Raw genomic sequence first — 19,261 nt, 5'->3', positions numbered from 1 at the left:
TAGGTACTGGATAGCACAGCATTACATAGTCTTGATGTATATGTTTACAACTCACCAGTTTGTAGATGTCATAGGAAGAAACCTAGAAGTTGTAAAGGTTTGGCCCCTATCTTTATCCTCCTTTACCAGTTAAGGAATATATGACACTGCCTTCCTCTTTTTACAAAATCTTGAAGGTTCTGCTCATTGCTCCTCCCTTTTCATATTTCGCTTTAGCTTCTCTCGGGCTTTCCAGCAGCTTTATTTGCCTGCCTCAGGCAAACCCTTTCGATACTAGAATCATCTTTGACTGTAAACCTTTGCTGGAAAGCTTGGCTTGCTAGAGGATGTAGAAGCATATTCGCAGTATACAGGTTTAGCTCACAGTGAATATGAGAATGAGTTCCAACTTATTATTGCTTCTTAGTTGGTATTCCTTCTTTGATGTGTGAAGCACAAAGCAGAGTGCCAGAGATGTGACACCTACCGCATGTGCACCTGAAATGTCATCTCTGTTTCTTTGCTCTGTCATTATAGTAAAGAGATCAACACCTGATTCCCAGAGCTCCCAGCCCTAGTGCAGACACTTCCTGTTCTTGTACTAGTGCTCTGGGCAAAAGATATCATGTCTGCACTAATCGGGTTTTGGAGCTACAGATAAGCCAAAGGACTGGCATCCTAATGTAAAGTAATTTTTGCTCCAGGCAATAACAAGTTATAACAAGAATAGCAAACAGGGGAGCAAGTTACTAGATTACCTCATATACATTAAATAAAACACAAAATCTCCATTAGTGTGACATTTGGGTTTACAACAGGATAATCCTCACTTCATCGCCATCTAGATAACAAATAGTGTGCCAGTTCACCCATTTGTGAACTTTTCAACTAGAAGAAAAGCCAAGCACTAATGGTTAACTGCAAAAGTTAACAGGAACCATAGTAAGCTATGAGATAGGCTTGTGACATGTGTACAGCATCCTCATAGCCTAGATGTCATAATTTGGGCCTCTGCTTACATAGGTTGATTACTGAGAAAAAGACTTATGTGCCCAAGAATTATTTTTGTGTGATACAGATGTGTGGCCCTGATCAGCTCATTTTCCTGAAAAAGCTGATCAACAATGTTTTGCTAATGCCAGGCTCATCAACTCAGTAGAGGGAACCAGAAAAACCTATGCATTGGGCAAGAAGGACTGAAAGGGCACTGACACTTGGGCAAGGAGCACAAAAGTCTTGTTAATTGATAATGGAATGCCCTTCTAAAATTTAAAATCTGTTTTCAACATGTTGCAGCGTAAATTGCATGAAGCAATCCATCGCTTTCTTCAGGACATTAACAACTGAATCACTGCTTATTGAAAAGAGAATGGTGCAGTGATCTCCATTGAAGCCTAAGAAAAGCTTTTCTTGAAAAGAGTCATTTTGTTGTGATGAATATCATTTATGCCACTGGTGTGGAACTGTATATTCACTGGTCAATTTGTTGTAAGGCATTCTTCACAAATAAGTACTCATCCAAATTGGGCACAAAGATGTCCTTACTTCAGCTGCTGTATTACTAGCCAGTACAAAAATTAGAGGATTCCACAATATGTTTTTACTGTCCATGATCTATTTTTTTCCTTTGGCTACAGCCTCTTTCCGGAGTCATGGTTCTGCAGTTCGTGTACTTTGTGGGGTATTCATCTTGAGATGGACTGTTCAAAACTGTATGAGAAGTGATGCCAAGGCACCAGGCAAGAACTGAGATAGGAAATCTGTAAAGAATGGAAGAAGGGAAACTCTGGGTACTTTACTCCACAGTATTCAACTCCATCTTCAAGGGATGGTGGTGAGCAGACAGGGGCTTGTTTGTGACATGTGAACATTTTGACTTCTCAGTAGGCAGAATGTCTAGCCTATTAAACAAAGCTTCATGCTGAACTGGTCAGGTTGGATTCTGTATGTCTCCAGCCCCCAACGTGATGCTTCAAGGGTCATTTAAAAACCAGAGTGCCAAAGCAAGGCCATTCGATTGAGCAGATGATTCCAGAAGAGCTACTGTTGGCCCACTGAAATTGCTGCTCCAATCACCTTGATACAGGATGGGCAAGTGGATATTTGTAAGATCTACTAAGCAGTTATGGGTAGCTACATGGGCTGACAAAGTGAATCATGTCCTGCCTCAGCGAGACTAGCACATGTCATCAGACTGGCCTGTTTACCTGGTAAGGCCTACTAACATGTAGCACCCGAACCTTGTCCTATCATTTCTCATGTGCAGCCTTTTCATGGCTGTTTGAGAAATAAAACTGCTTTCGTGGAAAGTAACGTTCTCATTCCAAAATCAAAGTATTTCAGCAAGATACAAGCTCTTTCTGGCTCGGATCATATACTCATTTCCACTAATATGATGTCACTCTAGGCCAGTCACTCATTCATCTGCAAGGTTTTGACTGAATTTCACTTAAAGGCGATTTAACTTGCGTTCCAATAATTCATGTCTTCACTTCTGCTTGCTCAGGAGATGTCAAGTAACATTGTTGTTTGGTGTGCAGGTCATTTCTATCTGTATACAATCAGAGATATGCATGTTTATAATCAGCTTTTCGCGACATGGAGTGACCTGACATGTAGAAAAGGCTACTTCACCAACAGTTATTGCCAAATCGCTTCCATCTGTGTATTTCCAAGCTACTCCTTATAGGGGCAATCTCAGATGTTAAGGTCCCTACCCCTTCCACCAGTCAGGCCAGGAACAGTACCTTAGGGATGTTGAATGTAGGTACATTGCCCATCCCACTTCCATTGTGCATTCATTATTCTCTTGATGCTTCCTCCAGTGGTGGTGCAGAACTTACCTATGCCTGTTTGCTTAGTTTGTTGAATGTCCTATGCAATATTCATCTTCCAATGCCAATTTCTGTATTTGCTTTCTGTGGAATTCACTCCAGTGACGGAGCTTTTGCCCTTGTATATTTGCTGACATGTGTACTACCAACCACAAAGCTCTTTATTGGTATCTTAAAGATTCAGGTTCTGGACCATTATGTGGTTCTCTTTTCTTCTTTTGTCTACATCTTACCTTTGTAAAGTCAGCTAAACATTTTGTAGTTATCATTGATGGAGACCGAAGTATCAACTACCAAACTAGTGCTGTCACAAAAGCCATTTTTCTCTTCCTTAAAAAATTGCTAATTTGTATTTTAGCTAAACAATTAATCCTAGTCCTTCGGCTCCCTCCCATTGTCAGTCCGTGGGCATCCTCCCACCAAAGGCAGAAACTGTTAACTACAAGAGTGCTGTTTTTTCAGTCCTCTTCGAAAGAAGGCCACCTGTGTTACTGTTCTGACTGATTGTCAAAAGATAGACAAGAGGGTACTGGAAATCAGAGAGCCAGTAGCCTAATTGTAATGAATGGCAAAAGATAACATTTATGACTGTTATGGCAGTTGTCTTTCCTCTTCTCTAACTGGAATACATGGACGGACAGAATCTGGAGTTTTAGGAATAGATGTTGAGGTATAACCAGTTTGTGGCATTTATCCACACACTCTCTGTCCTCCCATCCTGTTCCCATGCGTAGAGGGTATGGCGAGTTGTTCTTTGTTTCACCTTATCAAAAATCTGCAAAATGACAAACCTTGTGGACTTTGTAGTTCTAGGACACAGGCTTAGGGTTGATGTGGAATTCTCTTTAGGCGGTAATGGAAAAGCAAACTACAGACACCAGAATGCCCTTTTTCGTATCATGGCACAGGACAAGTCTTAAGTTGAGAAACCTGTGAGGTATGTAATACAAAGGCAATTAACCAGTGAATGAAAAGAAATTGTAAAGGACTATAAAATAAGGTCAGGATACATGGAGCTCTCAAAAGGAGACATGTAGATATAATAATACCAGTGCATGGGAGTAAAATCACAGAAGTCTATTTGTACTGTAAAGGCAGTCCAATATCAGGCCATAGGTATAGGAAAGGTTTTGGGAAATAATAGGTACTGAATACCTGGGCACATGAATGGTACCTTGAGATGAATGTGCATGAAAACGTGAAGAACAACATACCAAATTTATAGTGAGGTGACCAGCATCCGTTCATAGCCTTCCATACCTCTTGTTTCCTCTCTTATGTATTATTTTCCTCCTCACCGCACTCTATATCTCTGTACTCCCTGCTGCTTGGATTGATTAGGAATTCCATCTTTGTGTACAAGGCATCCGAAATGGGATGAGTCCAGGGTTACTCTTTTAGCTAGATGTGAGCTATTTGACAAACAAGAATTGCACCAGGGGTTTTCCACTAATAGTATGTGGGGCTTAGTCTATAGTGGTATGAAATTCTGTTAAAGCTTGGAGCAGTGCAATGGTGCTAGCCTGTAATGGGATAGAACTGTAATCCATCCTTGAAAATTCTACATGCTTCTACGTGAAATACGTTTGTTCCAGGATTACCAACTTGAGGATATTACATAGTGCTTAATCTGCAGTCTTTTGGGTCTGTTTGTGGTATTTGGTCTAAAATGGGATGGACAGGAGCTACTTCCTTGAGGACAGTACAAGGCTGTTAGCTACTATAGAATAGATTAGCTTTACATATTTGGGGATGGTGTAACATGTTGACCCACAATGCAATTTGGCATATTCCCTGAGAATATGAAACTTATCTATTGTTGATGCCTAATAGAAGATACTTCCTTGGGGACTGTACATATGCTCTCAGCTTCTCAAACCCATGTACCTATCCTTATTTTGTGGTTATTTGTTTTCTTATTCCGGGCACCACCCAGGGTATCCTAATCCCATTTGCCTCCATCATGCAAGCAGCATTGGTCCTTTTGCTTTATTGGGGTGTTTGTGATGCTTCTTTCGTTAATGCAGCCATGCCCACATTCCTCATGTCTGACAAGATGTTTGCTAAATAAGACCTTTCACTATCTAATAAATGTTTGTCTCCCACATGCACACATCTGCACATAGTGCTGTAGCTCTGCATGCTTGCATGCACCTTGACTTTTATATGTTCACTTCTCTTTTGTGAATGTTGACTGGGCTGTACATCTTCTGTGTGTTGGGAATGCTTGCCTTGCTGCTGCCAGTGCTGTGTTTGTTCTGTGCTTGAGGGAAGTGTCCACTGCTGCTTTGTGTTTACAGGACGCTTGCATTGCTATTGCCTAGTCTGTATATGTTATGTGTGTATGTCTGTGTGTGTGTGTGTGTGTGTGAAATAGCTGTGCTGTTGTATGTGAGCTGCCTATACTAAATGTGGAGAAATATGACAATGTTGCTGCCGTTGCGTTGCTTGTTTTGTTTGCAAGGAATGTTTACACTTCTTCTGTCAATGCTGAACTGTTTAGATGTGAGTGAGGAAAGCTTGAACTGCTGCAACCTTTGGGGTGAGAATAGTGTGAGGCATGCACTGCTCTATTGTTCAGTGCATTACCATTCAGTTGTGCATGGAGTGCATCCCAGCAACTCAGAAGGCCTCTAATTGAGGAGGCTGCATTACATGCCCAGAAGGAATAATGCTAGTTCCAGAAAGGGACATCTTGACGACACAAGAGGACACTTGAAAAATCTGTAAATACTAAGGTTGTTTAAAATGTTCCTCCTTTCCAAAAGAAGTAGGCTGTTTGCCAGCCCCACATCACCTTGTAATTTCGCCTCAGTCTTAGGGATGAGCACTGTGGCTCTATGAGTGAAATCTGTTTCCGCATAGCCACTAAAACTTGAGTGATTAAGTCTTTTTTCACTGGCACCATCTGTTGCCGGATGTAGCACCCTATATGAAGTTCCCTTTGGGAAAATGTTGAAGACACTGAGAGAAAGATGTGCTGAGTGCCTAAGAATCTGTCTCTTTCCACCAACCATTAGACACTTCCTGCTCTCCATAAGCCCCAGTGCGCTTTCTGGGTACATTCTTGGAGTCTTCTTTCCCTTCGATTGCATCTATGGCAGCTGCTTTTTTAACTCAAGCACATTCTGTTCCTCCTTCCCCACGTTATGCCACTCTGTCTCCAGCTCACAGTCATTCTCCACTTGTTTCCCCTCCTATTTCCAACCTGGTTTCAGGGGATGTCTGGCTTTTGGACAGTCTGAGCTGGTTGTTCGGCACTGGTTCTTGCACTGTGTAGATGCTTTGAATATTAAGCTTTGTATGTTTGTATGTTTTTCATTCTGACTTTTATCTGTACAGTAATAATTGTAAATCTATATTTTTCCCGTGCATTGCTTTTAATCCTTGAGGCCTCTCCTTTTCTGGACTCTTCTCCAGTAATTAACACTTCCTGTCTTGTGTCTCGTGCTTTGCTTTGTTGCCTTTTTGTCGAACGTCCGTCTTTTCACTTTACAGGTGGCCGGGTGAAGACTTGGAAGAGACGCTGGTTTATTCTGACCGACAACTGCCTTTACTACTTTGAGTACACCACGGTAAGTACACAGTGATTGTGATGTGGGGAAGGGAGTCACTGCTGGGACTGCACAATGTTCATTTAAGGTGTGCCAGAATAGGTCTCACTATGGTCCAAAAACCATAATCTTCTGGGCTCATAATCTTCTGGGCTTCTACCAAGCAAAATAGTACAGTTTGTATGAGGAATTGGGGTTTGATTATATCCAGCTGACCATTTTATGCTCACAATCCAGAGACATAAGGCACTGAGAAAAAATGTCATCTTTACTTCAATTCACATTCAGAAGTTGAAGTGTGACCACACAGAAACTAAGTGTTCGATGGCATATGTTGCTGCAGATACACATGTTTCGCACAGTCCGCTGCCTGGTGTTGGGCTCGGAGTATTACAAGTTGTTCTTCTTCGAAGAAGTCTTTTTTGGTCACGGGACCGAAGGACTCCTCCCTCTTCGGCTCCATTGCGCATGGGCGTCGACTCCATCTTAGATTGTTTTTTTCCGCTGTCGGGTTCGGACGTATTCCTTTTCGCTCCGTGTTTCGGTTCGGAAAGTTAGTCAGAATCTCGGAAGAAAGCGTCGGTATTGTTCCGTTCGGTATCGGGATAGTTAGGTACATCGACACCGATCATCGGAAGACTTTGGGGTAGCTTCGATTCCCCCATCGGGGCCTGGTCGGCCCGACCGCGTGCGACATCGAAGCCGATGGAACGGACCCCGTTTCGTTTCTGCCCAAAATGTCACAGTAAGTATCCTTATACAGATCAGCACTTGGTCTGTAACTTGTGCTTGTCCCCCGAGCACAAGGAGGATACCTGTGAGGCCTGTCGAGCCTTCCGGTCCAGAAAAACACTCCGGGACCGAAGAGCCAGGCGTCTACAAATGGCGTCCACGCCAACAAAACAACGTTTCGACGACGAAGAGGAAACATTCTCGGTTCCGGAATCAGAATCCGGAGACTCCGACGTCGAACAACAGCAACAAACAGTGAGTAAGACGTCGAAAATTAAAACCATCGAGAAGACAAAAGCCCAGGGGACGCCACTGCCAACAGGCCATGGCTCGACCCATAAAACCGGCGACCCGTCGAAGGCGCCGAAAAAGGGCACGCCCATAGCGAAGACACCCGACTCCGGTCGAGGGACCGCCATGGAGCAACCTCGGAGCCGAGATAGCGGCTCCGAGAGGCAAAAACAAGATGCCGGCACCGAAAAACATCGGCACCGAGACACACTGCCGAAAGCCACAAAAATTCTGTCGGTGCCGAAGCCGAAAAAAGATTCTCTCTCGGCGCCGAAAAGTTCCACACCTTCATCCTACACAGAGGAACAAGGAATAAGTGGCCAGATGCACAGATTTGGACAAGAGCTCCAAAGTGTAGAATCAGACTACACACAAAAGAGACTGTACATCCAGCAAGACACAGGGAAGATATCAACCCTTCCCCCAATAATAAGGAAAAGAAGGATCGGACTTCTCAAGGATGACGCACAACCACAAGCCAAAGTGGTTAAAAAAGTCACGCCTCCGCCCTCTCCACCACAACAGGCATCGCCGGCACAAACACCGCCACAAATGCACTCACCAGCGCAAACTACCATAAGTCAAGATAATCAGGATCAAGACGCTTGGGACCTATATGACACCCCAGTGCCGGACAATGATCCCGATTCATACCCCACAAAGCCGTCACCGCCAGAGGACAGTACCTCATACTCGCAACTGGTGGCTAGGGCTGCAGAATTCCACAATGTCCAACTGCATTCCGATCCTATAGAGGATGATTTTTTATTTAACACCCTCTCGGCTACACATAGCCAATATCAATGTCTCCCAATGCTACCAGGGATGTTACGGCACGCAAAACAAATTTTTGAAGAGCCCGTAAAATCAAGAGCCATCACCCCAAGGGTGGATAAGAAATACAAACCACCACCCACAGACCCAATGTTTATTACTTCGCAGTTACCACCTGACTCCGTAGTAGTAGGGGCAGCTCGCAAGAGAGCAAATTCCCAAACATCTGGCGACGCCCCACCTCCGGACAAAGAAAGCAGAAAATTTGATGCGGCAGGAAAAAGAGTAGCATCACAGGCAGCCAACCAGTGGCGCATCGCAAATTCTCAAGCGCTGCTGGCCAGATATGACCGCGCACACTGGGATGAGATGCAACTTCTCGTAGACCATCTTCCCCAGGAATACCAAAAAAGGGCGCAGCAAATAGTTGAAGAGGGACAAACGATCTCAAACAATCAAATCCGCTCTTCACTGGACGCAGCCGATACTGCAGCGAGAACAGTCAACACTGCTGTCACCATAAGGAGACACGCTTGGCTCCGCACTTCAGGCTTCAAACCTGAAATCCAGCAGGCTGTCCTTAATATGCCCTTCAACGAGAAACAACTTTTTGGCCCTGAAGTGGACACAGCCATTGAAAAACTTAAAAAGGACACAGACACGGCCAAAGCCATGGGCGCACTCTACTCCCCGCAGAGCAGAGGCTCTTTTAGAAAAACTCCATTTAGAGGGGGGTTTCGTGGCCAACCCAAAGACACCACCAGCCAACAAACAAGAACCACACCATATCAGGGTTCATTCCAAAGGGGAGGTTTCAGGGGATATAGAGGGGGTCAATTCCCAAGGAGTAGGGGAAGATTCCAGACTCCAAAAACACCTCCACCTAAACAGTGACTTTCAAGTCACACAACCCCTTCACTCAACACCAGTGGGGGGAAGACTAAGCCAATTCTACCAATCTTGGCAGCAGATTACAACAGACAATTGGGTATTAGCAATAATCCAACATGGCTATTGCATAGAATTCCACAAATTCCCACCAAACATCCCTCCAAAAACACGCAAAATGTCACCACAACATTTAGAACTTTTAGGACTAGAAGTTCAAGCACTACTGCAAAAGGATGCAATAGAGTTAGTACCAGTACAACAAAAAAACACAGGAGTTTACTCCCTGTACTTTCTAATTCCAAAAAAAGACAAAACATTAAGACCAATATTAGATCTCAGGACACTAAATACCTACATCATATCGGACCACTTTCACATGGTCACACTACAAGACATCATTCCACTGCTCAAACAGCAAGATTACATGACCACATTAGACCTAAAAGATGCGTACTTTCATATACCGATACACCCTTCTCACAGAAAGTACCTAAGGTTCGTATTCAAAGGAATACATTACCAATTCAAAGTGTTGCCATTCGGAATAACAACTGCACCAAGAGTGTTCACAAAATGTCTAGCAGTAGTAGCAGCACATATCAGGAGACAACAGATACATGTGTTTCCTTACCTGGACGATTGGTTAATCAAGACCAACACAGTAAAAAAGTGCACAAACGACACCACATATGTCATACAAACCCTTCACAAACTGGGGTTCTCCATCAACTATACAAAATCACACCTCGAACCGTGTCAGACACAACAATATCTAGGAGCAACCATCAACACATCAAAGGGAATTGCCACTCCAAGTCCACAAAGAGTGCAAGCATTCCACAAGGTAATAAGTGCTATGTTTCCAAACCAAAAGATACAAGCAAACTTTGTGCTAAAACTTCTAGGCATGATGTCATCATGCATAGCCATTGTCCCAAACGCAAGACTACACATGCGACCCTTACAACAGTGCCTAGCATCACAATGGTCACAGGCACAGGGTCAACTTCAAGATCTGGTGTTGGTAGACCGCCAAACATACCTCTCGCTTCTATGGTGGAACAGCAACAATTTAAACAAAGGGCGGACATTTCAGGACCCAGTGCCTCAATACGTTATAACAACAGATGCTTCCATGACAGGGTGGGGAGCACACCTCAATCACCACAGCATTCAAGGACAATGGGATGTACACCAAACAAAATTTCATATCAATTACCTAGAACTGTTAGCAGTATTTCTAGCGTTAAAAGCCTTTCAACCCATAATAACACACAAATACATTCTTGTCAAAACAGACAACATGACAACAATGTATTATTTAAACAAACAAGGAGGAACACACTCAACACAATTGTGCCTCCTAACACAAAAAATATGGCAGTGGGCGATTCACAACAACATTCGCCTAATAGCACAATTTATTCCAGGGATCCAAAACCAACTAGCAGACAACCTTTCGCGAGACCACCAACAAGTCCACGAATGGGAAATTCACCCCCATGTTCTGAACAAGTACTTTCAAATTTGGGGAACACCCCAGATAGATTTGTTCGCAACAAAAGAAAACGCAAAATGCCAAAACTTCGCATCCAGGTACCCACACCGCGAATCACAAGGCAATGCTCTATGGATGAGTTGGTCAGGGATATTTGCATACGCTTTTCCCCCTCTCCCTCTCCTTCCATATCTAGTAAACAAGTTGAGTCAAAACCAACTCAAACTCATACTGATAGCACCCACATGGGCAAGACAATCTTGGTATACAACTCTACTAGACCTTTCACTAGTACCGCATGTCAAACTACCCAACAGACCAGATCTGTTAACACAACACAAACAACAGATCAGGCATCCAAACCCAGCATCATTGAATCTGGCAATTTGGCTCCTGAAATCCTAGAATTTGGACACTTAGACCTCACACAAGAATGCATGGAGGTCATAAAACAAGCTAGAAAAGCTTCCACTAGACACTGCTATGCATCTAAGTGGAAAAGATTTGTTTGCTACTGCCATACCAATCAAATCCAACCATTGCATGCCTCTACAAAGGACATAGTGGGATACTTACTACATTTGCAAAAAGCGAATCTTGCTTTTTCATCTATAAAAATACACCTCGCAGCAATATCTGCTTACCTACAAACTACTCATTCATCGTCTCTATTTAGAATACCAGTTATTAAAGCATTCATGGAAGGGCTAAAAAGAATTATACCACCAAGAACACCACCAGTTCCTTCATGGAACCTTAACATCGTCTTAACAAGACTCATGGGTCCACCTTTCGAACCCATGCATTCCTGTGAAATTCAATATCTAACCTGGAAAGTCGTATTTCTCATTGCAATCACATCCCTCAGAAGAGTAAGTGAAATACAGGCATTTACCATACAAGAACCATTTATTCAAATACACAAAAATAAAATAGTTCTAAGAACAAATCCAAAATTTCTACCAAAAGTAATCTCACATTCCATTTAAATCAAACAGTAGAATTGCCAGTGTTCTTCCCACAACCAGATTCCGTGGCTGAAAGGGCACTACATACATTAGACATCAAAAGAGCACTAATGTACTACATTGACAGAACAAAGCTAATCAGGAAAACAAAACAACTGTTCATAGCTTTTCAAAAACCACACATAGGAAATCCAATCTCTAAACAAGGCATTGCTAGATGGATAGTCAGATGTATTCAAACATGCTATCTTAAAGCCAAAAGAGAATTGCCTATTACACCAAAGGCACACTCAACCAGAAAGAAAGGTGCTACAATGGCCTTTCTAGGAAACATTCCTATGAGCGAAATATGTAAGGCTGCAACCTGGTCTACGCCTCATACATTTACTAAACACTACTGTGTAGACGTACTAAATGCACAACAAGCTACAGTGGGCCAAGCTGTACTAAGAACATTATTCCAAACTACTTCAACTCCTACAGGCTAAACCACCGCTTTTAGGGGAGGTAACTGCTTTATAGTCTATGCGAAACATGTGTATCTGCAGCAACATATGCCATCGAACTGAAAATGTCACTTACCCAGTGTACATCTGTTCGTGGCATTAGTCGCTGCAGATTCACATGTGCCCTCCCGCCTCCCCGGGAAGCCTGTAGCCGTTTAGAAGTAGATCTTAAATCTTAAACATTTGTACATTTGTAAATAATTATTATAAACTTTTTATGTACATACGTATTCACTCCATTGCATGGGCACTATTTATAGCAAACAACTCCATCCTCACCCTCTGCGGGGAAAACAATTTAAGATGGAGTCGACGCCCATGCGCAATGGAGCCGAAGAGGGAGGAGTCCTTCGGTCCCGTGACCAAAAAAGACTTCTTCGAAGAAAAACAACTTGTAATACTCCGAGCCCAACACCAGGCAGCGGACTGTGCGAAGCATGTGAATCTGCAGCGACTAATGCCACGAACAGATGTACACTGGGTAAGTGACATTTTCAATATCTACTTCCTGACTACCAATTTGAGACACTGTCATCAAGCTGAGGGCAGACATGTCTATGCACCAGTATTTACATGTATTATTATTATTATGGATGTCCTGCTGGGTTGGTCCCAGACAAAATGCACGTTATGTCCTGTAATTGCTCTTGGACCACCAATCCATAAGTCTCACTGCCTTCAGATGTCACAACTGACAGTGAAATGCCCTTTACATATGTTGACAGCAGAAGTTAAATATTAAGAGACCCCTGTTTATGCTTACTGCCGCCTCTACTCTTCTATATTTTACTCTTTTTCACTCTACCTACATATCTTAGAACAGACAGAGGTAGATCGTAAGCATGTATACCTGGAGGAAGTGGACTTACTGATCACTAGTAGTAGTTTCAGTACTAAAACTGGACATCCGCTTGTGAATTGATGTTCATCATGTAGTGTTTACAGAACATTGACATTGAAAGAAATGTGTCACTTCAGTAGACTACTCAGTGAACAATACATTTCTTGTATGCCTATTTCACAGAAAAGTCACTACAAGTAATAACATGTTTGTCAAAGGAAACTACAGGATCAGCCAAGTCCCAAGTATATTTTGATCATTTTTTAACATTCAGAGTGTGCAGGGTTCCCTCAACATCAAAGTACAGTTTCATCAAAACTTGAAGAACCACAATCTCCTGTTTATTTTCAAGGCAGTCCTTTATTAAGATTATCACACATGAAATGACTGTGTGAACACAATTATAAATATTGCTTTACCAATTACAGAAATGTATGTGACAAAATGAATGAACAGTGAAAGATTTTTGCACGTGTCCAAGGAAGCCTCTTCACAGCATAAACAGATTAACTAAATACAATTCGAACTAGAGGGAGGGTGAAAATCACTTTAGGGAAAGGGGTGGTCAGAGAGTGCTGATGACTATCAGCATGATTTAGAGCTTGGCGGAGGGAGTTACTCCATCACAGATGTGACGGATATCCCATCCGCTGTATTATGATCCCATAAAAGCCTATGGAGATCATAATACAGCAGATGGGATATCTAGTAACCTGTCTGCAAAAATCTCAACCAGGCCCAGAGTCCTGAAAGCAGGTAACATCTTAAGAAAACCTAGAAAGCAATCATCAATGTTAGGCGTGGTTCTTAGATCATGTGTTGTCAGCACTATTAGCAATTAAACAGTTAGTCACATCACTTGAGATATAAAGTCTTCATCGTAAAGTATAATACCTCCGATTGTGAAGCCATTCAGGAAGGCACCTGATATAAATACGTCCATTTGGGCACTCACCCTATAAATAACATGTTTGTAGTATGCTTTGCGTATCATTTCAGACCACTACTCTTTGTACCCTTTTGCAGAACTCCTATAAATTAATGAATGTCCCTGGTCATCAACAACGAAGGTGACAGCCACCTGCATTTATGGTCACAAAGCCCCACAACACCTGGTAAATCGTGCAGTATGACCAGTGGAGTCGAGATGGGAATTAGATATTCGCTTTCAGATATCATTATGCAACAAGTATTGGGTCAGGCTAGTGCAGCACCCTCAAAAGTGTGACAGTGTGGTTGTGAGCATCTCCATCAGTGCAAATATGGCAGTAGCCCTTTTCATGTAGTTTGAAAGGGGACATCATGCGAAATTGAATTTTGTTTCTTAGATACATCTGTCATGAGATTTGAGCAAAACTGACAAATGCCCTCAGTGAAATCATGGCGTAGTGCTACCTGCCAGAATAGCCCAGTCGATATCTCTGTTGTGCTTGTGAGTGAGTGAAGAATAAAAGCATTATGTAGGCCTGATCCACTTGAGGCTGCCCCTTCTCTCAAGATGTTGTCTAATTGCAGGCAACGTTAGTGTGATGAGAAGCATGCCAAGACATTGTCACAAACAGTGGGACACGTAATGTTGCCAGCACATTTAATATCTAAACTGAATTCTCCACAGTTAATTAAAGCTTTTGATATCTCTGTTATTAATTAAATGTTAAATGGCAAATATTACTTTATCAAGCCATAATTTCCAAGCAACTTATGAGCACTGGTCAGCCATATGAGCATCACAGTATGTATCAAAGGATTTATTTTTAAGTGCTTAATGCCAGCTTACTAATGTGAAATGAATCACATGTTTGCCTTATTTGGATAAGAAAGATTTGAACATGTAAAGCGGTGTCCGCTCTTCTGGGTTTTTACTATGCCCTGTTCTGTTGTTAACCATAATAGAGGTGAATCTTATCTAGGGAGGAACTAAATCAGCTGTGATAGATGGTGCGCTAGATAATGTGAGTGCATACGAGGGAGGCGAAGTCCATCAGAGGTGATGTGGGTTTCAATCTTCAGCAAATCTCTCCTCTCTTGCCCTATGACCATATGAACTTTTTGATGTTGGAATTCATCTGTGAGAGAGGAGAAGAGTCTATTAGTAGAGATAGCATCTCGAAGAGGTGGTTGTAACAGGGAACAACAACCATCTTTACAATTTGGACTCTGTCCCATAGGGATATATTGAGTGTTGTCCAACAAGTAATCATTCTAACATTCGGATCCTTGTAATCAGGGTCACAGATTGTCCTCTTTTCCAGGCCCCAGGTACTGACAACCCCCAAATGTTTGAGGCCATTTGAGACAGACTACAATATCCTGTTTAATATTGTTCAATGACATTTTGGGTAGGAAGGATGGTGGCATATGGAGGATAGCCTATGTTTTTTTAAATACTTTAGATCTTAGAACAAGAGAGAGTTTGTAACTTACAAAGCCTGCTAGCCAAGTAAACTTAATTCAGAAATACCACTTTCCTGGTCACTAGTTCAGTGTCATAGGGGTTCAAGTAGCTTGTGATGCAAATGAACATGGGCTGAGGTTCTGTATACGATGCAGCTGTGAACCAATGGAAGTAATATTTAATGGGCCCTGAAAGTGAGATATATTAACGAATTCTCCAGGAAAGAACATTCCAGCTCTGTATTCCTCTGGGCTCCGATCACATGAAAATATCACCACTAGAACGTTAGCGGTAATATAGGACATACTCAGATGGGAAATGAAACAAATAAAGTAATGCAAGGGGCATAACAAGTGATTAGTGTGGGCAAGTGGCAGAATCAAAACTATTTGCTGCAGTATTGCCTCCTGGTGCTTTTACTCCTGCCAGCCTAAATCACATCCAGATTGGCCTCAGTCATCCCCTAATGGCCTGAAGTTAGATTCTCAGATGCCTGTCAGTAAGTCAGAAATGGAGCACAAGAGTACATTAAAAAGAAACTCTGCTACAGAAGGTCCACTCTGTATGAAAGAAGAAATTGCCCTCTACAACCAACTGAACTAGGTTATAAACTGTCAGTTCAAACAAAGCTGTGTTGCAAGAATCATTGACCGTTTGGGGGAGCATCTCAGTTAAGTACCCAAGAAAGGCATAAAGACTTGGACCTGTCAGTCTATCAGAAACACCTCTCAATCCATGAAGAGCATTGCTGAGTCTGCCCAAAGAGCCTCTAGTAACATTGGAAGACATTGCTGTATTGACAGACAACCACCAGGAAGGCAAGCAGGAACCCCTTCTACTGCTTAATAGCAAGGGGCTCAGCTGACCCATGTGAGTTCTTTTCATTAAGCCTGGTTGTTATGTCCACTTGTGCACAGGGAGACTAGTAAGGTTTAAGGCCAGAACCATTGTATTCAGCTCCAGCATGTTATGATGTAGGGCAGGTGTTCCCAACCTTTTGAATTTTGTGGACCCCCCATTTAATGAATACTAGAACTCAGGGACCCCCACTGAATAATTTTTGGAGTCCGGGGACCCCCCCATTGAGTTATTACTGAAAGCTGGAGACCTAATCTGTTAATAATGTTTACTTTTCTAAGCAGTCGCGGACCCCCTGAAGAGGATTCGCGGACCCCCAACCATTGATGTAGGGAATCCATCTTTGACAAAAGGCCTTGCAATTATAGGTAGCTAAATGCTGTTACCCATGAATGCTGCAAGTCAATAGATATCTTCCTCTATAGGTCGAATGGAAGGCTGGTAGGCCTCTTTGAATCATGACAGGAGGCAATACAAAACCGCTTCAAAGAGCTGTAGCTGTGCATTTGCATCACAGGGCAGAGCTAAAACCTTAACGCAGGAGGTCATGTGCCATTAGCCTTGCTAGAACCACCATGTCTTAATACTCTCTTGAATACAGTTCATCTAGCCATGGCAACCACCTGATTGGGATAGGGGGATTGGTTGGGGAGGGAGAGTGTGAAAAATGTATTCAGCACTGCTCAGAAAAAATACCAATGTCCAGTGGCCATGTGGTTGTAGATACACATGCTCTGCATACTCAATCAGCTTTTGTAAAGCGCGGCTACTCACCCGTGCGGGTCTCAAGGCACTAGGGGGAGGGGAAACCTCATTCGAAGAGCCACGTCTTGAGGTTCTTCCTGAAGATGGTCAGCGACGGGCTTTGTCTGAGGTGCAGGGGGGGAAGTTGGTCCAGCTCTTTGCTAAAATACTCCTGCCATCTAGTGTTGGGTACAGAGTGGTGCAAGTTGTGTTTCTTTTAAGAAGCATTTTGAGTCACGGGATCAAGTGACTCCTCAGTGATATTGCTCATGGACATCGACTCCATCTTTTGACTTGCTTTGGTTTGATTTGCTCTCAACTTTTACCTATTACGACGGTATTGCCCTCGCTCTTGCTTTCCTCTCTCGCTGTCCTCGGTTAATCGGGTCAGGTACCGACCGCCCGCCAACGCCCACCTCAGCCCTACCTTTCACGCTGCACAGAAGGAAATGCTTCCCTGGTGGAACGGACTCCTTTCCACTTCTGTCCTCCGTCCCATGCCAAATTACCACACACTGACCAGCATCCAGTGTGCAACCTCTGCCTTTCCCTGGATCATCGAGAGGCCGATTGAGAAGTCTGTAAGTCCTTCCTCTCCGAGAAGACTCTTCGGGACCGAAGAACACATCAGTTGGAAATGGCCCACAAGATACCGGACAACACCCCAGCTATCTTTGGAGAGGAGCACACTCAAGAGGAGCCTACACAGGAGAAGGGCCCCTCTCCATCCAGTCGGACATCGAAAGCCACAAGAAACACCTTAGCACCACACGTGAGTACTGTGGCCCCTCCCACCAACCATAACACTGTAAAAATGTGTATCTTTAACCCCTTCTTGAGTTTGTCTGTTCGCCACTGCCAGCAGGCTGCTTCTGATGCCCTGCCCTCCAGCTCGACACCAAAAACCTAGAAGTCTAAGGCTCTGTCCTCGGCATCGACCTTTTGCTCCTCAGACCTAGAGATAATCTCTATTTCACTTTGAGCCTGGGCACCGAGCCAGCAACCATCATCCTCCACTTTGGTGTCAACCAAAGGGCACCAACCAAAATCCTCAGTGCCAAAATCATCGGAACTGAAATCTTCAGAACATAGAGATTCGGGGCAGTTTCTACTACTCCTTCTCCAGTGGAGCGCATCTTGGAAACCATGGACGCTCGACAGCGCGCCTCCAAATACAAGAGGGTACAGGCAGGATTATTGCCACGCCTTCCTCTCCTGTTGCCCTCAAACAGAAACTCTCTTTCCAGGAGGCTTTGGCTGTTTCTCTACCAGCCAAAAAGAGGACTAAGGACAAGGCTACCAGTCCTCCACGTATTCTCTACCCTTCTCCTGAGGCATGCTTGGCTGCGTTGCTCCGGTTTCAAAGCATAGGTCCAACAGGCAGTCCCTTTGATAAGGAGCATCTATTCGGGCCTCAAATAGACACTACACTTGAAAAATTTGAAAAAGATACAAACACTAGTAGGGCAATGGGTGCCCTTCAGTCCCCTAAACAAAGAGGCTCTTTTTGTCACCCTGGGTTCAGAGGTTCCTACAAACCCTCCAACTCTGAGGCATCTACCTCCCATCCTAGGCAGCTACAATCTGCCTATTCTAGAGATTTCTAGAGAGGCTATTTTAGGGGTACCAGTAATAAGGGAAGAAGAAAGACCACCGCCTCACAAGGTTCCTCCTCCACTGCTAAACAGTGACTACATCCACCTTATCCCCGCTAACCTTACACCTATAGGGAGAGGACTCAATTTTTTTAATTCACACTGGGACAACATTACCACGGACCAGTGGGTCCTTTTTCCATTATCCAACATGGTTATTGTCTGGATCTTACAACCACTCCTCCTAATATTCCCCCTTGCATTCACAGACTATCTCAGAAACACCTGACCCTTCTCAAACAGGAGGTCCAATCTCTTTTTCTCAAAGGGGCCATAGAGATGGTTCCACTAGAAGGGACAGGAGTATACTCGCTATACTATCTCATTCCCAAAAAGGGTGGCTGTCTCAGACCGATACTCTACCTCGGACCTTTACACAAACACTTTCTGTCAGAACACTTCCACATGGTCACCCTTCAGGACGTTATTCCACTCTTACAGCAAGGCAACTTTATGACAGCTCTAGATCTAAAGGATGCTTACTTTCATATACCAGTTCACCCTCAACACTGGAAATATTTAAGATTCGTCATTGCAGGCAAACACTGTCAATTCAAAGTCCTTCCTTGTGGTGTCACCACTGCTCCCAGGGTGTTCACAAAATGTCTAGCAGTAGTTGCAGCACACCGGGGAAGACAGAACGTTCATTTCTTTCCCTCTTTGGAGGACTCGCTCATCAATGCAAGTACATTACAACATTGTCAAGTACACACAGAAGACAGTGGATCGCCTACACAAGTT

The 19,261-nt window shown here is 43.4% G+C and overlaps 1 protein-coding gene across 3 annotated transcripts in view; it reads left to right on the top strand.

Moving 5' to 3' along the window:
- Positions 1 to 19,261, top strand: part of CYTH1 (cytohesin 1) — a 670,960-nt gene that overhangs the window by 527,278 nt on the left and 124,421 nt on the right. For all 3 annotated transcript variants that reach the window (XM_069199671.1, XM_069199670.1, XM_069199672.1), the window contains exon 10: positions 6,312 to 6,388. In XM_069199671.1, the coding sequence (XP_069055772.1) occupies positions 6,312 to 6,388 (77 nt within the window). The remainder of the gene's footprint in view (positions 1 to 6,311; positions 6,389 to 19,261) is intronic.

The sequence above is a fragment of the Pleurodeles waltl genome, chromosome 7, assembly GCF_031143425.1.
Source record: "Pleurodeles waltl isolate 20211129_DDA chromosome 7, aPleWal1.hap1.20221129, whole genome shotgun sequence".
NCBI lineage: Eukaryota > Metazoa > Chordata > Amphibia > Caudata > Salamandridae > Pleurodeles > Pleurodeles waltl.
This window is presented reverse-complemented; position numbering and strand designations above follow the sequence as displayed.